General features: G+C 52.4%; 1 protein-coding gene across 3 annotated transcripts in view; it reads left to right on the top strand.

The window, feature by feature from the left end:
* Positions 1-21,390, top strand: part of Ube3b (ubiquitin protein ligase E3B) — a 46,335-nt gene that overhangs the window by 3,157 nt on the left and 21,788 nt on the right. For 2 of the 3 annotated variants that reach the window (XM_039089760.2, NM_001143894.1), the window contains exons 2-14: positions 966-1,053; positions 3,688-3,869; positions 3,962-4,082; positions 5,046-5,105; positions 5,389-5,493; positions 6,980-7,076; positions 8,998-9,083; positions 10,115-10,197; positions 16,033-16,138; positions 16,375-16,495; positions 17,460-17,637; positions 18,884-19,053; positions 20,056-20,223. In XM_039089760.2, coding sequence (XP_038945688.1) covers positions 3,709-3,869; positions 3,962-4,082; positions 5,046-5,105; positions 5,389-5,493; positions 6,980-7,076; positions 8,998-9,083; positions 10,115-10,197; positions 16,033-16,138; positions 16,375-16,495; positions 17,460-17,637; positions 18,884-19,053; positions 20,056-20,223 — 1,456 coding nt within the window. In that variant the 5' untranslated portion in view covers positions 966-1,053; positions 3,688-3,708. Of the gene's footprint in view, positions 1-965; positions 1,054-3,687; positions 3,870-3,961; positions 4,083-5,045; positions 5,106-5,388; positions 5,494-6,979; positions 7,077-8,997; positions 9,084-10,114; positions 10,198-16,032; positions 16,139-16,374; positions 16,496-17,459; positions 17,638-18,883; positions 19,054-20,055; positions 20,224-21,390 lie in introns of those variants that run through there. The other variant, XM_063271660.1, reaches the window with a different exon arrangement.

Below are 21,390 nucleotides of genomic sequence, written 5' to 3'. Positions count from 1 at the left end.
CCCATGTGCCTCTTCCTGTGCTACCACACCTTGCACTGTCTGTGAAGTAGGGGTGGGAGGGGCGCTCCCCTACCCACAATCCTGCTCCTCAAAATGGCCACTTTGATTTTCTTTTTGCCCTTCACTTTTGCCTGGGATCCCAGCCTTGACCAGGCAGACCTGTTCACTGCATGGTGGTTTCCTTGTGTGCAGCTCAACTTTGCCTTGTCACTGAGAAGTGGAAGCCGATTGTCCCATAGGCAGCCATTTTTTTCCCAAGTCATTTGCTTCTAAGGCATGAACCCCTTTTGCAACTTTTTTTTTTTTTTTGGTTCTTTTTTTTGGAGCTGGGGGCCGAACCCAAGGCCTTGCGCTTCCTAGGCAAGCGCTCTACCACTGAGCTAAATCCCCAGCCCCGCAACTTTTTTTTTTAAAGATTTATTCATTTATTATATATGAGTACACTGTAGCTGTCTTCAGATACACCAGAAGAGGGGATCGGATCTCATTACAGATGGTTGTGAGCCACCATGTGGTTGCTGGGAATTGAACTCAGGACCTTTGGAAGAGCAGTCGGTGCTCTTAACCGCTGAGCCATCTCTCCAGCCCCCCACCCCCCTTTTGCAACTTTTACATTGCATCTCCTCTTGGAATTACTTTGAAGTTAGAGTGTACTTAGAGGGTTTTTTTAAATAATAATTTTAATTTCACATGAATTGGTGCTTTGCCTACATGTATGTCTGTGAGAGGGTGTTGGATTCTCTGGCACTCAAGTTACAGAAGTATTTAGCTGCCATGTGGGTGCTGCAATTTGAACCCATGTCCTCTGGAAAAGTAGCCCGTGCTCTTATCTGATGCATCATCTTTCTAGCCCCTAAACGGGTTTTTTTTTTTTTTAAACCACCACAGTATCTTACATTCAGCAACATTACAATGCCATGCCTGCAAAAAAAAAAAAAAAAGTACTAATTCTGAATCTTTCTTAGGCCAGAAAGACCAACTCCTCTGAAGCCAGAGGCTGCGCAGGGTCACTGATGGTCACCTAGCGTCTCCACTGCACAAGCAGGTCCTCAGGTGAGCTCTCCAGGCCCCGAAGAAAGAGGGAACTGTCAGGAACATGGCTGCCCGTCTCGTTCCAGCTCCCTTCCTCTCCTTGGTTAGCCCCCTATGCTGATGTAGTTCAGGAGTTGCTACTGATGGGATTGGCTAGGAGCTATGCAGCGGTGTGTTTAACCACCCCAAATCCTCGAACATTGCTGAGGACAGAGCAGTATGTCAGCAAATCCCTGGTGTCGTTTGACAGGTGTGGGGGCAGGGAGGGGAGGCAGAGGTTCCTGACAGAAATCTGGGTCCGCCTATTACTCTATGTGTGTTTCAAAGTTGCTGCTGCTTCGAGTGACCTAACCTGGTGAAAGATGCTGTTCCAAGCTCTGGATCTCTCTGTGATTCCTGTTAATGATTCAGTCAGCAGGGCTGACAGTGGTGTGTTTTGGGATAGCTAAAGAAGTCACCCATGTCGGCTCAGTAGGTCAATTGGCTGTCAGTCAGAGCCACCCGATTAGGGCAAAAGTAGTTTGGTGTTCACCTCTGGTCAGTGAGGAGACGTGGCTCTCCTACTCTACTTACCGAAGGGGTGATATGTACAGTGTCCCCTGTTGAGATTAACTGGGCTGCCATGACTGCTGGAAACAGGATTGCTGGGAAAGCCTTTGCCGTACATGTAGGAAGCCTGTAGTTCAGGTCCCCGGAATCCACCTGCGCAGGGCAGGTGTGACACCCATCTGTAATCTCAGCACTTCAGAGGCCGAAGTGGGGTCCCCAAGGCCATTTCAACATAAGTAGACAAGTTGACTTGGGAGCACTGGGTTAAGGTGAGACTCCTGACCTTAATAAATACCATGTAGAGCAGTGGAAAGAGACAACAACCACCCTCAGTCCTCCATGTGCATGTATGTGTGTGCGCGGGTACACACACACTCTCACACTCATCATGGAAACAACATACACACAAGCAAAAAACAAACAAAGCCCTTGGCTTCTTAAAAAATAAAAACAAAAAACACTAGCCAGAAAGGCTTTGGGGGCTGGCAGGATGGCTCAGTGAGTGCAAAGCTGCTGCCTGCCTGACATTTGAGTTTGATCCCTGCACCTACTTGGTGGAAGGAGGCCACTGACATGTATGTTTTCCCCTGTCCTCCACACATGTTCCACGTGTGCATGTATACACACACACACACACACACACACACACACACAAATTTAGTTTTTAATCACTTTTAAAAACATGTTTGTATTTTTTCTGTTTGAGCATTTTGCTTGCTTGTATGTGCACTGTGAGTTTGTAACCAGAGTTACAGGTGGTTGTGAGTTACCGGGGGCTTCTGGAAACTGAGCCTGGGTCTTCTGCAAGAACATCACGTGCTCAGCCCATGACATGTCTCTCTGGCCCTGGTAAATGTGAAGACAGACCTCGGGGTTCCAAGATGGCTCAGGGTAGAGATCTGATGGCCAGGTAGAGATTCGATGGTCTGATTTCGAGCTCCAAAAACCATGTAAAGAAAATGGATGCCTTAGATTGTTTTCTGACCTCTACACAAGCACCGTGACACGCTTGCCAACACCAACACACCATTCATGCACACTAAGCTTTTTAAATTGCAAGTGAAGTGACAGCAGGTAAGGGCCTGCTCCTCAGCCTGACAGTGAGTTTCATCCCTAGGCCTTCGGTGTGACAGGCATCGCTGTGGCCCTGGTGTGTGTGTCCATCATCCAAACATTTGCTCATTCACACTTGCCCAAATAGAATGCAATTAAATATTTTTAAACGATTTTTTAAAAAAGCAAAAAGCTTGGTTTTTTTTTTTTTTCCTTTCATGTGTGACTGGACACAGCACAGGCACCAGTAAACACTTGTGACCCAAGTGGTGTTAACATCATAATGTCTGTCTCTTCCTCCACATTTTTTATTCCAAGATGGAAGGTGGCTGTTTCACTGTTGGCTGGGTACAGGGACATAGTGGAGAGGCACCTGTCTAGGAACCTCTGACACCTGCTGTTCATTGACACTCTGGATAGGATGAGTCCGGTCTTGGGCTCTCCTTAAACTTGATGGGACCCCTCCTCTTCTCTATGCCCAGTATCGATCTCATCCTTAAGAAAATGTGATTATTCAGGACAGCTGTGGTGTCCCTGGTCTCCATGGGTGGTGTGAAAGAAGCTGGTAGGAAGTTGTGAGTGTCAGGAGAGCCATGAGTTCTGTGGGGAGTGGAGGCTGCTGAGGCCCTACTGTGTGTGTTCCACACTGTGACCCACACCAGCCCCTACTGTGTGTGTTTCACAGTGTGACCTACACCAGCCCCTACTGTGTGTGTTCCACAGTGTGACCTACACCAACCCCTACTGTGTGTGTTCCACACTGTGACCTACACCAGCCCCCACTGTGTGTTCCACACTGTGACCTACCCAAGCCCCTACTGTGTGTGTTCCACACTGTGACCTACACCAGCCCCCACTGTGTGTTCCACACTGTGACCTACCCAAGCCCCTACTGTGTGTGTTCCACACTGTGACCTACACCAGCCCCCACTGTGTGTTCCACACTGTGACCCTCACCAGCTCCTACTGTGTGTGTTCCACACTGTGACCTAAACCAGCCCCTACTGTGTGTTCTACACTGTGACCGACACCAGCTCCTCTCTTTTCTCACAGGGTTCGTGTCAGTTTGCAAACATGTTCACTGTATCTCAGACCTCCAGAGCATGGTTCCTCGACAAAGCCAGGCAGGCACGGGAAGAGAGGCTGGAGCAGAAGGAGCGGGAGCGCTCAGCAGTGCTGATCCAGGCACTAGTCCGCAGTTTCCTCTGTCGGAGGCGACTGCACAAAGATGTCAGGTGAGAGCAGCTCCTGCCGCTGTTCTGGGGATGCCTTCTAGGTGCTTAGTGACCTCTCTTTAAGACCGTCCTTTTCCCCTCTCCCCATGTAGGAGAGAGATCGATGAGTTTTTCACTGCTGATGAGTCTGGATCCAGTAAAAGAAGTGCACTTTGTATTTTTAAGATTGCCAGGAAGCTGCTGTTCATATGCAAAACTACCGAGGACAATGAGGTGAGCCCTCATGTCACCCACTGGCTTCTCGCCCTAGTCAGAGCCCAGCTCTTACCCTTCTGTTTAAGGCCTGCCTGAGGCACAGGTCACAGCCACCCACAGTCTTTGGAGACTGCAGGCTCCAGTTGTCCAGAACCGCACTGGAGGTTTGAGTCGCACTTGATGTTCGTTAAGGTGAAATGCTGGACTCTTATTTATTTACCAGAAAACAGCCCACTTTGCTGTGGCACTCAAATGACAGGGAGGTAGTGGGTGCCTGTGATCACGCTCAGGATACCACTGTCACCCCCACCCCCACCTCCTTGCAAGGGAATTCAGACAGGCAAGATCCACCCCCATGGAGCCCTAGCCCAGCTTGAGGAGGATCAATGGTTGGGCTCCTGGAGGTGACCCCATTACGGGGAGGACCTTATGGCGCACGCAGTGCCCTTTTCAAGGGCAGGTGCTGGGCTAGAGCAGTGGAGTAAGCAGTTCTTCCAGGGTCTGCTTTTGCTTGATCTGCATAGCAGGGAAAATGAACGGAGCTTTGGCAGGTGGCTGCAAGGCAGAGGTGACGCTGGTGCTCAGGGAACTGCCTGAGGTGGGCACAGGTTAGAGAGGCAGCCTCCAGTCTGGGAGCCATGACTGGAAGCTGTGGGGGTGGGAGAGGCGCAAGGTGCCCACAATTGCTGCAGGTTAGAGGCCAGCCTAAGCTACAGAGTGAGGCCGAGACAAGCTCCATTCTGGGTTTCTCTGTGAAAAGCACCAAGTTGAACACAGCTGTGGGCCCAGGCATTCTGTAAGCCTTCACTCTGAAGCCCGTCTGTAGCCTGGCGCTCTGTTGTGTCCCTGTCTCTAAGCAGGACTTAAATGTGACCGTGAGCTACCCGACAGGCTCCCTGCCTGCTTTGTGTGTGCCCCAGACTTGTTTCTCACCTTTTGGTCAGTTTGGAGGACTGACAGCTGGCTTTTCTGCCCCTACAGAGAATGGAGAAGCTGTGTCGTAGCATCCTGAGCAGCATGGATGCAGAGAATGAGCCAAAGGTGAGTGTGGGAGCTGGAGGGTCTCTGCGAGCTCTGCGGGACGAGCATACGCGCTCTGAGGGGCCCGCCCAGTGCATCAGACAGATGTGCAGTTTGCAGAGCTGTGCTTTGCTCTTGCCTCTGATTCAAGATGGCTGCTGCCTTTCGAGGCCTGAGAGCTCCGGGTTTAGTGTTAAAGTCCCTGCTACCTGCTCTCCTCGTCCATGCAGTGGCACTGCCTCGGCAGAACATCTGGGCTGTGGCCCCAGACTGCCCACACTGCCGCTCTTCTCACTGCCTGTAGGTATGGTACGTGTCCCTGGCTCTTTCCAAGGACCTCACTCTGCTGTGGATTAAACAGATCAAGAGCATCCTGTGGTACTGCTGTGAGCTTCTTGGGCAGCTCAAGGTAAACCACCCCAAACCCACTCTAGCTGGTCTGTCCTCATCCGGTGCCTCAGGTTCCCTTCTTCACTGTTTGTGCCTTTGGGGATCTAACAGCCAGGAGGGAACTGGATGGGCCACTCTCTGGGGGAGATGCTGCAGTTCCATGTGTCCTCTTAGGACACACTGAACATCAGTCCCATTTGCCAGTCTCCACACCAAGGAACCTTCAGGGCCGGGGGGTGACTCAGTGGGTGAGGGCGTTTGTAGTGCAAGTTAGGAGGAATGAAATTCGAATCTCCAACACATCAACTTTGGGCCTGCCATGAGTGCCTATAAACCCAGCAACGGTCGAGTCAAATGACTCTCAGGAGCCGGCCGGCCAGCCTAGGTGAATGCGGAGCCGGCCGGCCAGCCTAAGTGAATGCGGATCCCAAGGTTGAGTGAGAGACCCTGTCTCAAAAAATACGAGAGAGCAGCAGGGAAAGACACCAAAAGTCCTGTCTGCCTGCACCCACCAGCTCACACCACATGACCCACACACCACACATGCGTAGCCCGCTACACACAAACATGCACATACACACACATACATGTATACATACATACACACTTCAAAGAATTGTAAAACAATTTGAAAAAAGAAAACGAAAGCCTAGGAACAGTAGTAGCAGAAGCAAGTGTAGAAGAGCGGTAGAGCTAGAGTCAGGGCTCCTGGGCTTTGGCTGCTCCCTCCAACCCTCCACGTGTTCTCTCCTGTGAACCTGGTTTGCAGCATCTCTGGGGATAGATGGTGGATCCCAGGTGGATGGATGGTAGGGTCTCAGCCTAGAAAGCAGTTGGGTGTTGGCTTGGCTTGCTCTTGCAAACGGGAAAGCATCAGTCAGGGTTAGAAGCAGCAGCAGCAGAACCCAGGCTGACCTCCGTGCCAGGTGCTATACTTGGCTCTCCGCCATTCTTCCTTCACAAAGGCCCGGGAGAAGTCAGTGCCTCTGTCCCTAGTGAACAGATAGGGAACCAAAGCCTGGATGGTTAAGAAACCTCCAAGATCACACTGCCAGTAAGTAGTGAGGCAGGGCCAGGTTGTAGCCCCCAGTCCTCATCAGACTATCGCAGCAATGTATGGTCTGCTGTAGGCGCGGAGGATGAGGCAGCCTGGGTCCCTGCCTCAGCTGCTCGGCTCTTGCTTCTCAGCAGCATTTGGTCCTATGTTTGAGTACCCATGCTGAAATCTACACTACCGTGTGGGCTCACGTGTGCACTGGCTGAAAGTCTAGACTACCGTGTGGGCTCACGTGTGCACCGTGCTGAAAGTCTAGACTACTGTGTGGGCTCACGTGTGCACCGTGCTGAAAGTCTAGACTGTACCGTGTGGGCTCACGTGTGCACTGGCTGAAAGTCTAGGCTGTACCGTGTGGGCTCACGTGTGTACTGGCTGCGCAGTAGGGCAAGCACATTGCCGTGGACCGGGATCATGGATGTGAATGTTACTCTTCCTCCATCGTTTGCAGCCAGAAATCTTACAGGACTCCAGGCTCATCACGCTGTACCTTACCATGCTTGTCACCTTCACGGACACTTCAACATGGAAGATTCTCCGGGGGAAAGGTGCGTGGGACCACTTCAGAAATCTTTCCCAGCCAACATTTCCACAGATGGGGGACACTACCACTCAGCAGACACACTTTTCCCATTGTAAGCTCAGGAGGCCCGGAGCTTGAGCCCGAGCCCGTGTGCTTGGTGTACATTGTCCTGTGTGCCTTTGAATGTTTGTGCTAAAGACTTTGTCCCTGTTCTTCCTTCTGACTCTCCCACCACCCTGCCTGTGGGGATGGGATCCACTGAGGCCTCCTTGTAGTATTTGTTTAAAAAAAAAAAAAAGCTGGGCAGAGGCGGCCATGCCTTTCTTTAGCGCCAGTTCTCAGGCAGCAGAGGCAGGTGGACCTCTGAGACTGAGGCCAGTCTGTCTGCAGAGTGAGTTCAGGACAGCCAGGAGAACCCTGTCTCAAAAACAAAAACAAATAACAAAAAAAAATTAAAGAAAAAAACAGTAAGGGTCTGGAGAGGTGACCGGGGGTTAGCAGCAATGACTGCTCTTCCGAGGACCCCAGTTGGATACCCAGTGCCCACATAGTGGCTCACAGCCATTCATGACCCCAGTTCCAGGGGATCTGGTGTCATTTTTTTTTTTTTTTTTTGGTTCTTTTTTTCGGAGCTGGGGACCGAACCCAGGGCCTTGCGCTTCCTAGGTAAGTGCTCTACCACTGAGCTAAATCCCCAGCCCCCTGGTGTCATTTTCTTACCTCCATGGCCACCAGGCACAGGTGTTTTACATACAGGCTAGCAGCGTGCTCTACACATACAAGTAAATCTGAATGTTTTTAATGATGATACGATTTTGCTCATAGTGTTTATGGTAAAGTTGCCTTCCTTCCTAGAACTTGTCCACAGTGTTTGACACAAACACTCAGCAAACTGCCTTATACATGCTGGACACTGCTAGACACTGGAGATGCGGTGGTTCACAGAGCTGGAGTCTCGTGAGCAGACACCACCACTCAGAAGTCGGTCTCACAGCCATGGGGTCAACCAGCCGCAGATTAGGACACTTGAGAAAAACCACGGGCTGGAGAGATGGCTCAGCCGTTAAAGGCTAGGCTCACAACCAAAAATATAAGAGAAAAACCACACTGTAGCAAACACAGCCGACTTCCTTTCTTGCTTTGTTTCTCAGTGCCTCACAGCTGTGACCTCCAGAGGGGGGTTTGTTGTACCAGGTGCTATAAATTGTCAATGGCTGATCTAAAATACACGGAGGGTGTCTGTTCTGTGCCAGTCCTAGGCCTTGAGTGAGCAAGAAGGATCTGTTTTATATATTTTTGGACTTAGAAAGGACCTCTAGCTTTTGAGATATGAGCCCTGCTGGGTGAGCATGTCCTGGTTGGGAGAGGGGACACAGCCCCGTCCTAGAGGGAAGTGCCAACTGTGTTTCTTCCGGCTAAGGGGTCAAACCTGAGAGGTAACACTTGAGCCAGACGTCCTATGGGAATCGGCCTCCCAGAGCTCTGGTTTGTCCCAAGGGATCAGGAACCTAGGCAGGAACCGTCCCCTCCCCTGGGATTGTGGCCTGGGCACTGTGCAGGTGCTTGGCGCTGTGCTGGAACGAGATGGCAGAAGCAACTGGAGGAAGAAGGGTCCCTTTGGGTTGACAGTTGGGCTGGGGTACAGTCCACCATGGCAGGGAAGGCTTGGCAGAGGAGCTAGAAACTGGCTGGTGGTTGGGAGCCAAAGAGGGCGCGTCTCGTCTGTATTCAGGAAACTGGGTGGGACGCAGCACAACCTGAACTCTGTGACCCCCACACCCGGTGACACACTTCATCCCACAAGGTTAGGGTCCGCTGTTTCCCAGTCAGTCACATGAGCCTGTGGGAGACTTTCTCATTCAACCCAATGTCACCAAGGCCTTGTCCTTGTTCCACTGTCCCCTTGTGGCAAGAGATTGTCTTCTCAAGCTGTTTTCTTCATTTAGGTGAAAGCCTTCGGCCAGCCCTGAACCATATTTGTGCAAATATAATGGGCCACCTCAACCAGCGAGGATTCTACTCAGTGTTGCAGGTCTGTGACCCCGTCCCCTGTGGCACCTGCATTGGATTCCGCGTGGGTTTACACGTGCCCTGCATCCTCCTCATAGAGTGGGTTTTGGGGAAGAGGTGGAGATAGTGTCCTCTTCTGTCACTTCCGGTCACTGTGGTCTTGGGAGGAGGACTGGCATTCAGCTCCTAGGAAGTTTACCTAACAGCTATAAAGGCAAGCCAGAGTCTTAACAGACATTGAGGTCGCAGGAGGTGGCCCAGGGCTGCTCAGCTCCTTGGTGGAGGACAGTGTGTTTCTCTCTCAGCTATCAAAGGTCTCCTCTATCCACTACATAACGCCAGTTCTCAGGCTGGAGACCGGACAGAAGTCGGTGGTTCCTGAGGGGTGCCCTGGACTTTTCGGGCTTTAGAAGGAACGTTGATCTGACTCTGTTCTGCCCAGTGCTGGGATGGGCCAGCTCCTAGTTCAGTTTCACATCTCCACAACACTGTGCTGTGTCAGCCAGAAGTGGCATGTCCTCTGTGGCCGTTGGCAGGACTGCTGAGCAGTGGGCTTAAGTCTTTGTCACGTTTCACGTGGATTTTTTCACTCACTGCTTTTGGGGATTGCTCTGCTGCCCAAACCAACCTAACCTCAAAGCCCCAGTCTTGAGCGCTCCTGGGCAGCCAGGACTTCAGGGGCACACTGCATGAGGCTCACAGACACTCCTTCTCGGCTGTTTATTGTGAAAATGCTTTCAGCATAGTATTGGGATAGGGATGAGCAGACGCCAACACCCCCACCCCCAGTAACTCCCTCCTTCCTGAGCTCCGTTCTGATGCAGTTTATCCGAAGTGGTCCATTTGCCTTTTATTGTTTTGTTTGAGAAGAGATCTGCTGTGTAACAAAGCTGGCTTGGAACTCATTGTGTAGACCAGGCTGGCCTCAAACTCAAAATCCTCCTGCCTCTGCCTCCTGAGTACTGGGACTAAAGCCTCCTGCAGCACCACACCCCAGCCCTTTTGCAAATGGAGTCTTGATGCATAGGCTGACGGCCCGACTGTTCTTTTTAGGTACTGCTGACCCGAGGCCTGGCCAGACCCCGGCCCTGTCTGTCCAAAAGCACGCTGACGGCTGCCTTCACTCTGGCCCTGCGGTAAGAAGCCAGCTCCAAGGCTGGCTTACCCTGGCACTCCCCTCTCCCTTCTTGGCTCTCTTTCTGCACACCTTATCAGACTTTGCAGGAAGTGTTCATCTCAGAGAAGTGACATTTTGTGACAATTCACACTTTGCCTCAGCCTTCAGTATGTATGAGTGTTTTTGACTTGTGGTCTGAAGGAGGTGACTCACAGTGAACTAGGTTCATTCTGCCAGTGGCTATGTGATTTTTCCTTTTGAGTTCCTAAGAGTAAAAGAAGGAGGTCCAGCCCAGTGCTGGGGGAGGGTTCAGAAGACGGAATTGGGGTCATGGGGGTGGGGGAGATGCTGGGGTCTGAAGCCACAGAGAGCATGCAAGGTTGTATGTATCAAAAAAATGTGTAAGTGTGTAGACACAAAAGGCTTCCTTAGACCTACAGTTCTGAGAACTGCAAGGGAAGCCTCGTCCTTAGCTAACCGCTCTCGACTGTTTGTAATCTGTTGAGGATCAGAGTTGGAGATGGCTTGGGAACTGGGCCTGGAAGAAAGGGTGCCGTTGTCCCGCCAGCTCAGGAACGTCTGAGCGTGGGGTCCCTTACCTTGTGGGTGTGTTGGCTTTCATCCCAGGTGCTGTGTTCTGTGGAGCCCCTGTGCATGGCGAAACAGCCAAGCCTGTGTTGGCAATCTTCTGTAAAGGGCTGGAAGGTAAACATCACAGCTCCGTGGCTCCTCAGCCTGTCACGACTGGTGTCGTTGCAGTGGGAGGGCGCAGTGAAGAAGGACAGATTTCTATCGTTCACCACCATGGCCATGTTTACTCCCCAGGTGGCTCAGCTGGAAAGACCCTGGCTTTGATCACTAGGACCGTAGCCCCTGGGCATGGTGGTGCTTGGCTGTGGTAGGTTAGAGGTGAAGGGTCAGACGTTCAGAGTCGTCCATGGCTGGGTGGTGCAATAAGGACTAGCCTGAGATACACTAGACCCTGCTCGGGAAACAGGAGACACGAACACTCTGGGCCCATAATTTCTCTGGTAGAATCCACTGAGCTCGTTAAGGCCGGGCTGCTCCAGAGCCCTTTACCCCCTCCAAGCCTGCAGATGATTGAACACGATCAGAAACTTCTAAAATAGGATTCAGGGTCAGTGAGATGGATCTGTGAGAAAGGCACTCACATGGGCCTAACAATTCGAGTAGAGGTGCACAGAAGTCGTCACAAAATTGTCCCCTGACCTCAGCCCTCAGCTGGCACACCCTCACACAGATGCGAGTACACACTCACTCTAACAGTAAATAAAATTAAAAAGATCACAGTGTTGGGGTTGGGGATTTAGCTCAGTGGTAAAGCGCTTGCCTAGGAAGCGCAAGGCCCTGGGTTTGGTCCCCAGCTCCGAAAAAAAGAACCCCCCCCCCAAAAAAAATCACAGTGTTGCCCTTGTCAAGGATAGAGTGACAATCCCAGAAGATGTGACAAACTAAAAAACCCTCCAATACTAAACCCTCCAGCACTAGGCCCTCGAGTACTAAGTCCTCCAGCACAAGTATGCACAGCTGGAAATCACAACCTCACCTACTGGGGCCTCTTCAGCCATCGGTTGATCCCCTACCACATTGTCTGCTGTTCATTTTACACATAGGGAAACTAAAACTCAGAGAGATCGCAGTTACTCTCAGTCACGCCGTAGGGAGAGGTCAGGCTAGCAGTTAGATCTTAGTCTGAGCCCACGAGGCTGCTTCGTCTTCACGTCTGCCTTGCACAGTGGCTTACTCGTATCCTAAATCAGTATGTGTGTCTTGTTAAATGGCACACAGGCCCCTTCCCAAATGTGTGTATTTCTCAGAGCAGCGGGGCACCTGTTCCCTGAGTCCCGCCTTGGTCCAGCCGCACTGCTGTGTGCTTACCAGTCTTGGCTCCTATGTGCCCCGCTCCGCCCACCTCGACCTGTCTGTATTGTGAGCTGTCTGCCTGCTTAACCATAGAGTAGCATCGAAGCTGTGTGGGACAGCTGACTCATCACCTGAGGGCTGCGGAACAAAAAAGCCAGGAAAGAAAGGTTCTGCTGAACCTCACTGGCAGACCTCGGTGTGGGGGCGGGGGAGCACACGTGCTGGTGAACTGTGCCCACGTGTGGTGCCCCCCACACCTCTCCCTGATTGTACTGACCTGGGCCAGGCTGGAATCTTCAGACCCCTGTGTGCAGAGACAAGGCGCAGCCTCACTGCCACTCTTATGCCTTTGCTCTGTTGAGGGACCTGTACCGTCCTGGATTGAGCCTCTTTTAAAAATTGCATTTCTTCTGTTGTGCCCACCTGGAACCAATAAGATTAGCTTGGGTGTCAAGCAATTAGTGGTAGCATTTCAGCCTTAAATTTTTTTCTTGTCCCCAAAGTGGTACTCTTCAGAGTAAAAAGTTAGGATGCAAAGTCTGCCAGCATAAAAGCCAGTAACATAGCATTCATTATGGTCGGATGTGTCAACTGGAGGACATCCCTGGCTTTCTGTAAGCTCTCGTCCTTTCCCACCACTGCCCGAATGGCTTCTGTGCTAGTTAGTTTAACTGTCACTTGCGCACAACAGGGTCACGCGGCAGGCAAGAGAGTCCTAATGAGATGAACTAGTTCTCAGTTGCTGTGGTGAAATGACCTTACGTACCTACCATTCCAGAGAGACAAGAGTCTATCATCATTGTGGCAAGACAGCTGGAGCAGCAAGCTGGGCGCTCACAGCTTAAGCCACAGACACTCGCATACACAAATATTCTGGCAAGCGTGTGTGTGTGTGTGTGTGTGTGTGTGTGTGTGCGTGTGTGTGTGTGCACGCACACACACACACACACGGGCACAGATAGAGGGGCAGGTGTGCACTGGGAACAGTGTGTGGCTTTTGAAACCTGAAAGCTACCACCCTACCCCCATATTTCCCTAATGATGCTGTTCTCCCAGCAAAGCCACACAACCTTAGTCTACCCAAACAGTGCCACCAGTGGGGACCAATATTCAAAGTCCAAGTCTGTAGGGAATACCACCACAAGGAATTCTCTAGGTCACATTAGGCGTGGGCATATCTGTGGGGGGTCATGTTGATTGATAACTGACAAGAAAGACTCCGAGTGTTGAAGGCACTGCTTCATGGGTGGGGCCCTCAAGTGTCAAAGGCTACTGAGCAAACAGGAAGCCTGAGTGCCTTCCCCACAATGGTGGCCGTGACCAGGAATTAAAGCCAGGATGCAGTCACAGCATCAGAAATGAAACGTACAGCCTCTGGGTAACTTTCTTCTTAACGTCTTGTTTTATCTTCCCGTGCTGGGAATTGAACCCCATGCGTGTTAGGGAAGTATATAACCGCTGAGCTACGTCCCCACCCCGGATCCTACTGACCGAGGTGTAATTCTCATGTGCACCTCATCCATCCATGGTGGCTGCCAGTGTATTCACGTGACACAGACGGGAGTGCCTAGTTCAGAATGTTTTCCTTGTCCTGAAGGGACCTGCCTTTGTCCTCTCCCAGCCCTGCAGAGTAGATCAGCACCTTTGTGTCACGTGAATGGACTCCTAAGCCCATCCTTTGCTGTTAATACTGTTTTTCTCTGCATGATGTTCCCAGCTTATCTGTTCATTGACCCATACCTCCTTCCTGTGTGAACAGACACCTCTGTATGGACAAGTGCGAAAGACACCCCTGTATGAGGAGACGCCCCTGTGTGCACAGACGCCCCTGTGTGAGCAGGGACCCTGTGTGCGCAGACGCCCCTGTGTGCGCAGACGCCCCTGTGTGCACAGACGCCCCTGTGTGAGGAGACGCCCCTGTGTGCGCAGACGCCCCTGTGTGAGCAGACGCCCCTGTGTGCGTAGACGCCCCTGTGTGAGCAGACGCCCCTGTGTGCGCAGATGCCCCTGTGTGAGCAGACGCCCCTGTGTGCGCAGACGCCCCTGTGTGAGCAGACGCCCCTGTGTGCACAGACGCCCCTGTGTGAGCAGACGCCCCTGTGTGCGCAGATGCCCCTGTGTGAGCAGACGCCCCTGTGTGCACAGACGCCCCTGTGTGCACAGACGCCCCTGTGTGCGCAGGCACCCTGTGTGCGCAGACGCCCCTGTGTGAGCAGGCACCCTGTGTGCGTAGACGCCCCTGTGTGCGTAGACGCCCCTGTGTGAGCAGGCACCCTGTGTGCGCAGACGCCCCTGTATGAGGAGACGCCCCTGTGTGCGCAGACGCCCCTGTATGAGGAGACGCCCCTGTGTGTGCAGATGCCCCTGTGTGAGCAGTTCCTTTGGATATTCTGTTACTTCTTGCTGCTGCACTCATTTTTTTCTGAGTGTGTGTGAGGCGTGTGTCTGCATCCCTCTTAGGTGTGCTTTTAGGAGTGAGATAGCGTGGTCACGGACACTTAGGCTGGTGAAGAACTGTCATCCTGTTTTCCAGAGCATTCATTCCCACCAACAGCCGGTGGAGCCTCCAGTTTCTTCTCAGCCTCATGAACTCCCTAGTGAGTGTGAGGTGTTTGTTAACATCTGGGCGTCTCCGTGGAGAAATGTGTGTTGAGTTCTTTTCGTCATCTCTGTGCCTTGGTTTTGTGTTTTAGTTTGAACATAGCGTTAAGCTATGTCGCCAAGACCAGCCTGACTCTGCTCTTCCTTACTTGCCACTGTGGGCCTCCAGGTAACACCACCTGAGGCTTGCTCAGCCATCTTTAAGGTGGGATGTTTTAGTACTGAGTTAGTGAGTTCCTTCCTTGTTTCAGTCGCTCGCCTGCTGGCAGGTGGTGTGAATTGCAGGGACTTCCACCTGCTGCGCCTTTCTCTCTCTGGACGGGTGTGGCACTGCGTGGCTCTGGTGTTGCGCAGTTAATCATCTTCCCCTTGTACCCACACTTTAGTGTCCTACTAAGAGATCACTGTACAACCCTAGGTCCCAGAGATGGCAGGGGTTTTTCTATGCATTTGATGGTTTCAGCATAAATTAAAAGTTAAATTTGTGTGTGGTGTGAGATACAGGGTCACTGCCTTTTCGTGGTTTAGTTTTCCGCGCTGCAGCCTCTGCCACTGAGCTACAACCCAGGCCCTTGGCTCAGGTCTCACAACCCCAACCAGCCTTGAGTGTGATTCTTCTGCCTTAGTCTGCGTGTGCTGGGATTGCGTGTGCCCTGCCATGCCTAGCCTGGGGTCAGTGCCTTACTTTAACATCTGTCCTCTAATGGAAATAATGTGTGCTTCATGTAAAAACCAAGTAACCCAGGAAGTAGAAAGAAGGGGCCTTCTCCATGCCTCTCTTACCCACAGGTCACTTTCTCCATGCTCCTCTTACCCACACTGCTGACCGTTCCTCTATTTTCCCGGGTTTTTTCCTAATTTTTTTTTGTGCTAATATGTGTACTTTTTTTAAAAAAATGATTTATTTTATGTATGTGAGTGCACTTCAGACACCAAAAGAGGGCATCAGATCCCATCCCAGATGGCTGTGAGCCACCATGTGGTTGCTGGGAATTGAACTCAGGCCCTCTGGAAGAGCAGTCAGTGCTCCTAACCGCTGAGCCATCTCTCCAGCCTGAAGTGATACTTTCAATGTTGATAGGGCCGTGCACTTCAAGTGTGAGGTATTGGTGTGTCATCACTCTGGTACACACTTGGGTGGCTCTGCTCCGTAGGGAATGGGCTATACTGGGGCTGTCTCTGTCCTTAGCAGAAACCCCTCCAACCATGGAGGTTCCTATCTGACCTTCTTCCACATTTCTTACAAACATTTTCTCAGGTCAGTCACTTCAGAACTGGCCTTCCCTTGCTATGGAGGTGACATTTATGCAACGTCACCTCCATGATGTTTGTGTGCTCGCCGTCTTAGCCCTGCTCCCTCTCTGTCTAGCCCTGTAGTTGCTGCGCAGTTCTCAGACAGTCTGATGCGACCGTTCATCATCCACATCATGTCGGTACCTGCTCTCGTGGCTCATCTCAGCACCATGGCCCCTGAGGTGAGCGTGCCAGTCCTGTCTGTTCGCTGGACTCCAAAAGCAAAGCCTAACCTGTGCCGGTTCCCACTCCTTCCCCCAAGTCTTCCCATAGCTGGTGTATAGGTTCCTGGTGTCATCCTCTTTCCCTGCTGCTTGAACGCAATGTTCTGCCTCAGTAAGGACAGCTAGCACTGGTCAGGTCCTCTCTCAGGCGAGCCCTGCCCGGCTCCATGTTAACTGTCTACCCTTGCCTGCAGCGTCTCGGGGTTTTAGAGTCCCATGACATGCTTCGTAAATTCATCGTCTTTCTGAGAGACAGAGACCGATGTCAAGATGCTTGCGAAAGTTTAGAAGGCTGCCATACCCTGTGCCTCATGGGTGAGTCTAGGAGGCTGTGTTTGAGTTGGTGATGGCCGTGGGGAAGGCCTACATGTTTTGTTAAGGTCTTTAGCACTTGGTAGGAGTTAATATAAAAACAGATTCTCTCCATAGTACAGATAGACGAACAGAGCCCTGTGTAGAATGTGACTGCGTGGGTGCCTGTGTGGAGAGTTGGCTGCGGAGCCCTTCCCTAGAAGGGAGGGGCCAGTGTCTCAGATCAGAGCCTCACTGTGTCTCTGTGGGACTGAAGCATTTGAACGCAGGGCACACAGCTTTCTCTGTGTCTGAGGAATGGAATTTAGACAAAGCTGGTCTTAGATTGGCACCCCTCAGACCAGCAGGCTCCCCTCAGTTACAGCGTTTGTGTTTATTGGGCTTCTTGACCTTAAGGGGAGGATTTGGTGAATACTGAGTACAGCCATCTCCAAGACATCAGCTAATGCCATATTTGTGCTCCTCCTGTGTTCTAAGTGTTACTGTCATATTAAACTGTGATGCTAAGCATCATGTCTCTGTGTGCCTGGCAGTCCAGGGTCTCTCTGCGGTGCCACAGGAGTGGTGAGTGTCATTATTCCTAGCTTAGAGCTAAGGAGGACATTAAGGTTCCAGAGCTGTGAAGCCCATCTGTGACCACACTGGGATTTATTGTCAGGTCAGCTTGGGTCTTGCCATCGCCGCCCCTGGCACTGACAGAAAAACACCTCAAGTAGATGCTCCTCCTCCTCCTTCTCTTTTTTTTTTTTTTTTTTTTTTTTTTTCCGGAGCTGGGGATCGAACCCAGGGCTTTGTGCTCGATAGGCAAGCGCTCTACCGCTGAGCTAAATCCCCAACCCCTTTTCTTTTTCTTTTTTTCTTTTTTTTTTTTCTCCTCCTCCTTCTCACCTGAGCCTCAAGCAGAGAGCAGGCTGGGAGATCCCGCAGCACACCTACCTGGCCTTCACGGTCAGCCCTCTCTTTGCAGGCAATCTCCTGCACTTGGGCTCCCTCAACCTTAAGATGTTAGAGGAAGAAACAGATGGGTTTGTGAGCTTGCTCACCCAGATGCTGTGCTACTGTCAGAAGTATGTGTCCCAGAAGAAGTCCAACCTGACCCACTGGCACCCTGTGCTTGGCTGGTTTTCCCAGTCTGTGGATTACGGGTAAGTCCTGGGGGCGGACTCTGTCCTCCCTCCCACCCTCCTCCTCCCACCTCCTGCTCGCTTTTTCCAGCTTTTGGGGTTTTTGTTTCATTGTAAAAGTCATGGGACTGGAAGGATGTCTCAGTGGTTAAGAGCACTGGCTACTTTTCCCAGAGGTTCTGAGTTCAAATCCCAGCAACCACGCCATCTCACAACCATCTGTACTGGGATCCAGTGCCCTCTTCTGGTGTCTGAAGACAGCTACAGTGCACTCACATACATAAAACAAATAAATAATTCTAAAAAATAGTACATATTTATTATATGGCATAGATACAGCCTGGGGATTTGACTCATTGGTAGAGAGGGCTTGCCTAGCAGGTCCTAGGTTCAAGCCCCAGAGCCAAGAGAATATTCAGTAGCCCATGATCATCACATGCAGACGATGTGGGTGGTGGAGAGCTGGGGTCATGTGGTCTCACCGTCTCGCTTTACTTAGTAAGGTGCAGGCCCTGCCCATGATACTTCTTCTTCAGTGTGCCTGTAACTGTTTCACATACCTGGGAGATGGTAGGACAATCGGTTTATAGGCACAGGAGCCCCAAGGACATCCCATGAGGTGCAGGGTGAGCGTCGTGAACTCAGTGTTATTAGAGTGGTCAGAGCGGAAGAGCTGAGGTGAGGTTAGGCGGCCACACAGACACACGTGCGTGCCCTGGGGCGGCGCCAGGCTAAGACGCCCAGATATCCTGCTGGCCCGTTTCATATGCCAGAGGTTTGCCTCCTTCCTTTGTACCTGAGTAACATCCTTGAGACCTGTCAAGGTGTGGAACCATCTAGGTGTTGGGTCACCTGAGAGGAAGAGCAGTGCTGGCAGCAGGAGACAGCTTGCACCTGACAGGGCAGGGGGCAGTTACAAGAGGGCTGCCTCACGGAAGGCAGCAGGAGAGACTGACCTGGGAGACAGTCAGGCACAGCTCGGCACCTTGACAGGCCCAACCCTCGGTGGCAGTGTGTTCATTCTGCTTCCTCTCGCGAGAAATTCGTTTGGGTTTTCTTGTTTGTCTGTTGGTTTTTTGACTAAAGCTCATATGCAGCTCAAACTAACCTCTAACTTGCAATCCCCCAGCCTCCCGAGTGCCGGGTTCCAGGCATGTGGGTGCCAGCCCAGGCTGCACCTCTGTGTGAGGGACCCAGGCAGGGACGGGGCTCTGCCTGCAGACACTGGGTGGCACTGACTGACACTGTTCCTCTCTCTCTGTCCTAGCCTCAATGACTCCATGTACCTGATCACCAAGCAGCTGCAGTTCCTGTGGGGCGTGCCTCTCATCCGCATTTTCTTCAGTGACATCCTCAGCAAGAAGCTGCTGGAGCCCCCAGAGCCAGTGCCTGCGCAGCCACAGCCATCCTCCCCACAGACCGTGCTTCCCGTGAAGAGTGAGTGAGTGCAAGTGCAAGTCCTCATGCGCATCTGAGGATCCTGCTGGGGCTTAACTCCAGGGCCTTGGACCCACTACTCAGGAGGGCAGCTCCTGCTTCTCCCTGTGTGAACACCAGTGCCTGAGGGACGGTCACCTCTCCAGCCTCCATCTGCAGGGTGCTGACATCCACATTCAGCAAGACAGTGTTGGTCGCAGGATAGAGACAAGAGCCAAGAGCAGACCAAGGCAGGCATCCTGCTCAGGGGTTGCTCTGCTGTCCTGAGCCTCAGGCTGGCTCAAACTCCTGATACCCAAAGGGCAAGGAGTGGTTGTGGGCCCTGATTACCAGGGAGGAGCAGAGTCCACTTTATAGGAGACTTCGAGCTTTTCTGAGTTCAGTTATAAATCTCCCACATAGGACTCCTCCTCCAAGGAGTCACTAAGACACAGACCAGGCTGGCGCCTCAGCACCCTGTGTAGGGAAGAGGTGGGCGGCTTAGAAAGCAGAAAGACTTCTGCTGCTGCTGTGGTCCCAGCCAAGGAGGTGTCAGCTGCATGTGATCCACAATTACTGTCTGCCCTGCTAACCCGGGATGGCTGGTGCACCGTCTGCTGCTTGTGGGCGTGGGTGGCTGGTGGAGGGGTGGGGCGGTCCACTCCCGTCGCTTCATCTGCTTATGAGCAGGAAAGCTAAAGGCTGTGGTGAAGGCTGGGGCTCAGGGCCTGAGGTGTCCACAGGACTCCCTCACAGAAACAGCGACTCCACTTTGCCTCGTTGAAGTCTGGTGACACAGTGAGGATGCTGTGTCACAGCTGAACCTGCCTGACTTACACTGCAAAGTACTGTGGTAATGAAAGGGAGCGTTAGCATTTTCCCAGCTGTTCCAAAGGAAGGCATTGAGTTCAGGCAGCAGCCCCACTGCCCCTGCCTGTGACCCGGGTTCTCGCCCGACTCTTCTTGACAGGTGGGAGCTGCCCGATGGCTGAACTGCTGTGCGTCTTCTTCCCTCCGTGCCAGGTCTCCTCAAGCGTGCGTTTCAAAAGTCAGCTTCAGTTCGGAATATCCTCAAGCCTGTCGGGGGCCGACGCGTGGACTCCACGGAGGTGCGGAAGGTCTGCAGCATCTGTGTGCTCTACCAGACCTCGCTGACAACCCTCACCCAGATCCGCTTGCAGATCCTCACAGGTCAGAGCCCGGGGCTGGTGCTCCCACTTCCCACATTGCCAGGCGGGGTTTCCTAGAGCATGGACCTTCCTGGCTTCCCTGACTCAGAGGGTGGGAATTTGGGGGTTATTCTTAGAGATTGGTGAGCCTCAAGCTCCGTCTCGGTCATAGCCCACCGCATTGTTCCCTTGATGACTGCTGGTCACGGGGCACAGTGTCCTAAGGGTCCTCTTTCTGAGGAAAACAAAGGTACAAGACAGGAAGAAGAGAATGAACAGCGCTTGCCTCTCGCACCCAGCGGTCCTGATGCTCTTCCCAGTCCAGGGATAGACCCTGGCAGCGTTGTTTACCTTGCGTCCTCACTGCCCACGCAGACGAGCCCCTGACTGTGGACCGAGTACGTAAGGCTTAGGACGGGAGAGGCGGCTGACGAGGATGTAAACAGTCAGCAGCAGAGTCGGTTCTGAAGCAAGCAGCCTGCCCAGTTAGAAGGGCACTTCCACCACATCGCCTGGGCTGCCCCTTCAAAGCCCTTTACCCCCAGTTCTGTCCTATAGAAGGGACTTTGTTGCTCAGCTAAAAGAGAAAATGTTGGGCTAACCCATGTGAGGAGTATCACGCAGCTAAGAGATGAGAATGAGGTCTCTGAAGGACTGTAGGGAGGATAGCTGCGTATGAGTGAGGGGCAGGGAGGGTGTGGTGCGCTGAGCCTGTCTGAGCACATACACGGAGGCGAGCACACTTGGCAGGCGAGCACCGCTGGGCTAGACTGGGGAGAGCAGCAGTCTGCGGTGAAAGTGCTCAGAGGGTGAGCGCTGTGACGGGGGAACCGCTGGCTGGGTATGAGCAGGCCCCTCACCTCACCTCGTGCTGCTGCCGTTGAGGGCTGCACACTTGTGTGTGAAAGGGCAGTGCAGTCTGCTATCACAGGATGCTATCCTGAGGTAGACGTCTTCTCTGTGCCTGGGTAGTGCCAAGCCACTGCAGCAGAGGAGAAAAAGACGGAGCAGGAAGGCGTCCAGTGTGTTGACGGGCGCAGCTGTTCTTACTGGCGTATTGTATTTGAGGCGTGAGGACTAGAGGCGAGGCCCACTGTGGGGCCTGGGCACCTCTGTGGCCTCACTGCTGAGCTGGAGGCCGGGGAGGGCCTTCTGAGGTCCCCTGCAGACTCTAGTTGGAAGAGAGCAA

This window comes from Rattus norvegicus, chromosome 12, assembly GCF_036323735.1.
Source record: "Rattus norvegicus strain BN/NHsdMcwi chromosome 12, GRCr8, whole genome shotgun sequence".
Classification (NCBI taxonomy): Eukaryota; Metazoa; Chordata; class Mammalia; order Rodentia; family Muridae; genus Rattus; species Rattus norvegicus.
The sequence above is the reverse complement of the archived record's forward strand: the minus strand, read 5'-3'. Positions and strand labels throughout refer to the sequence as shown.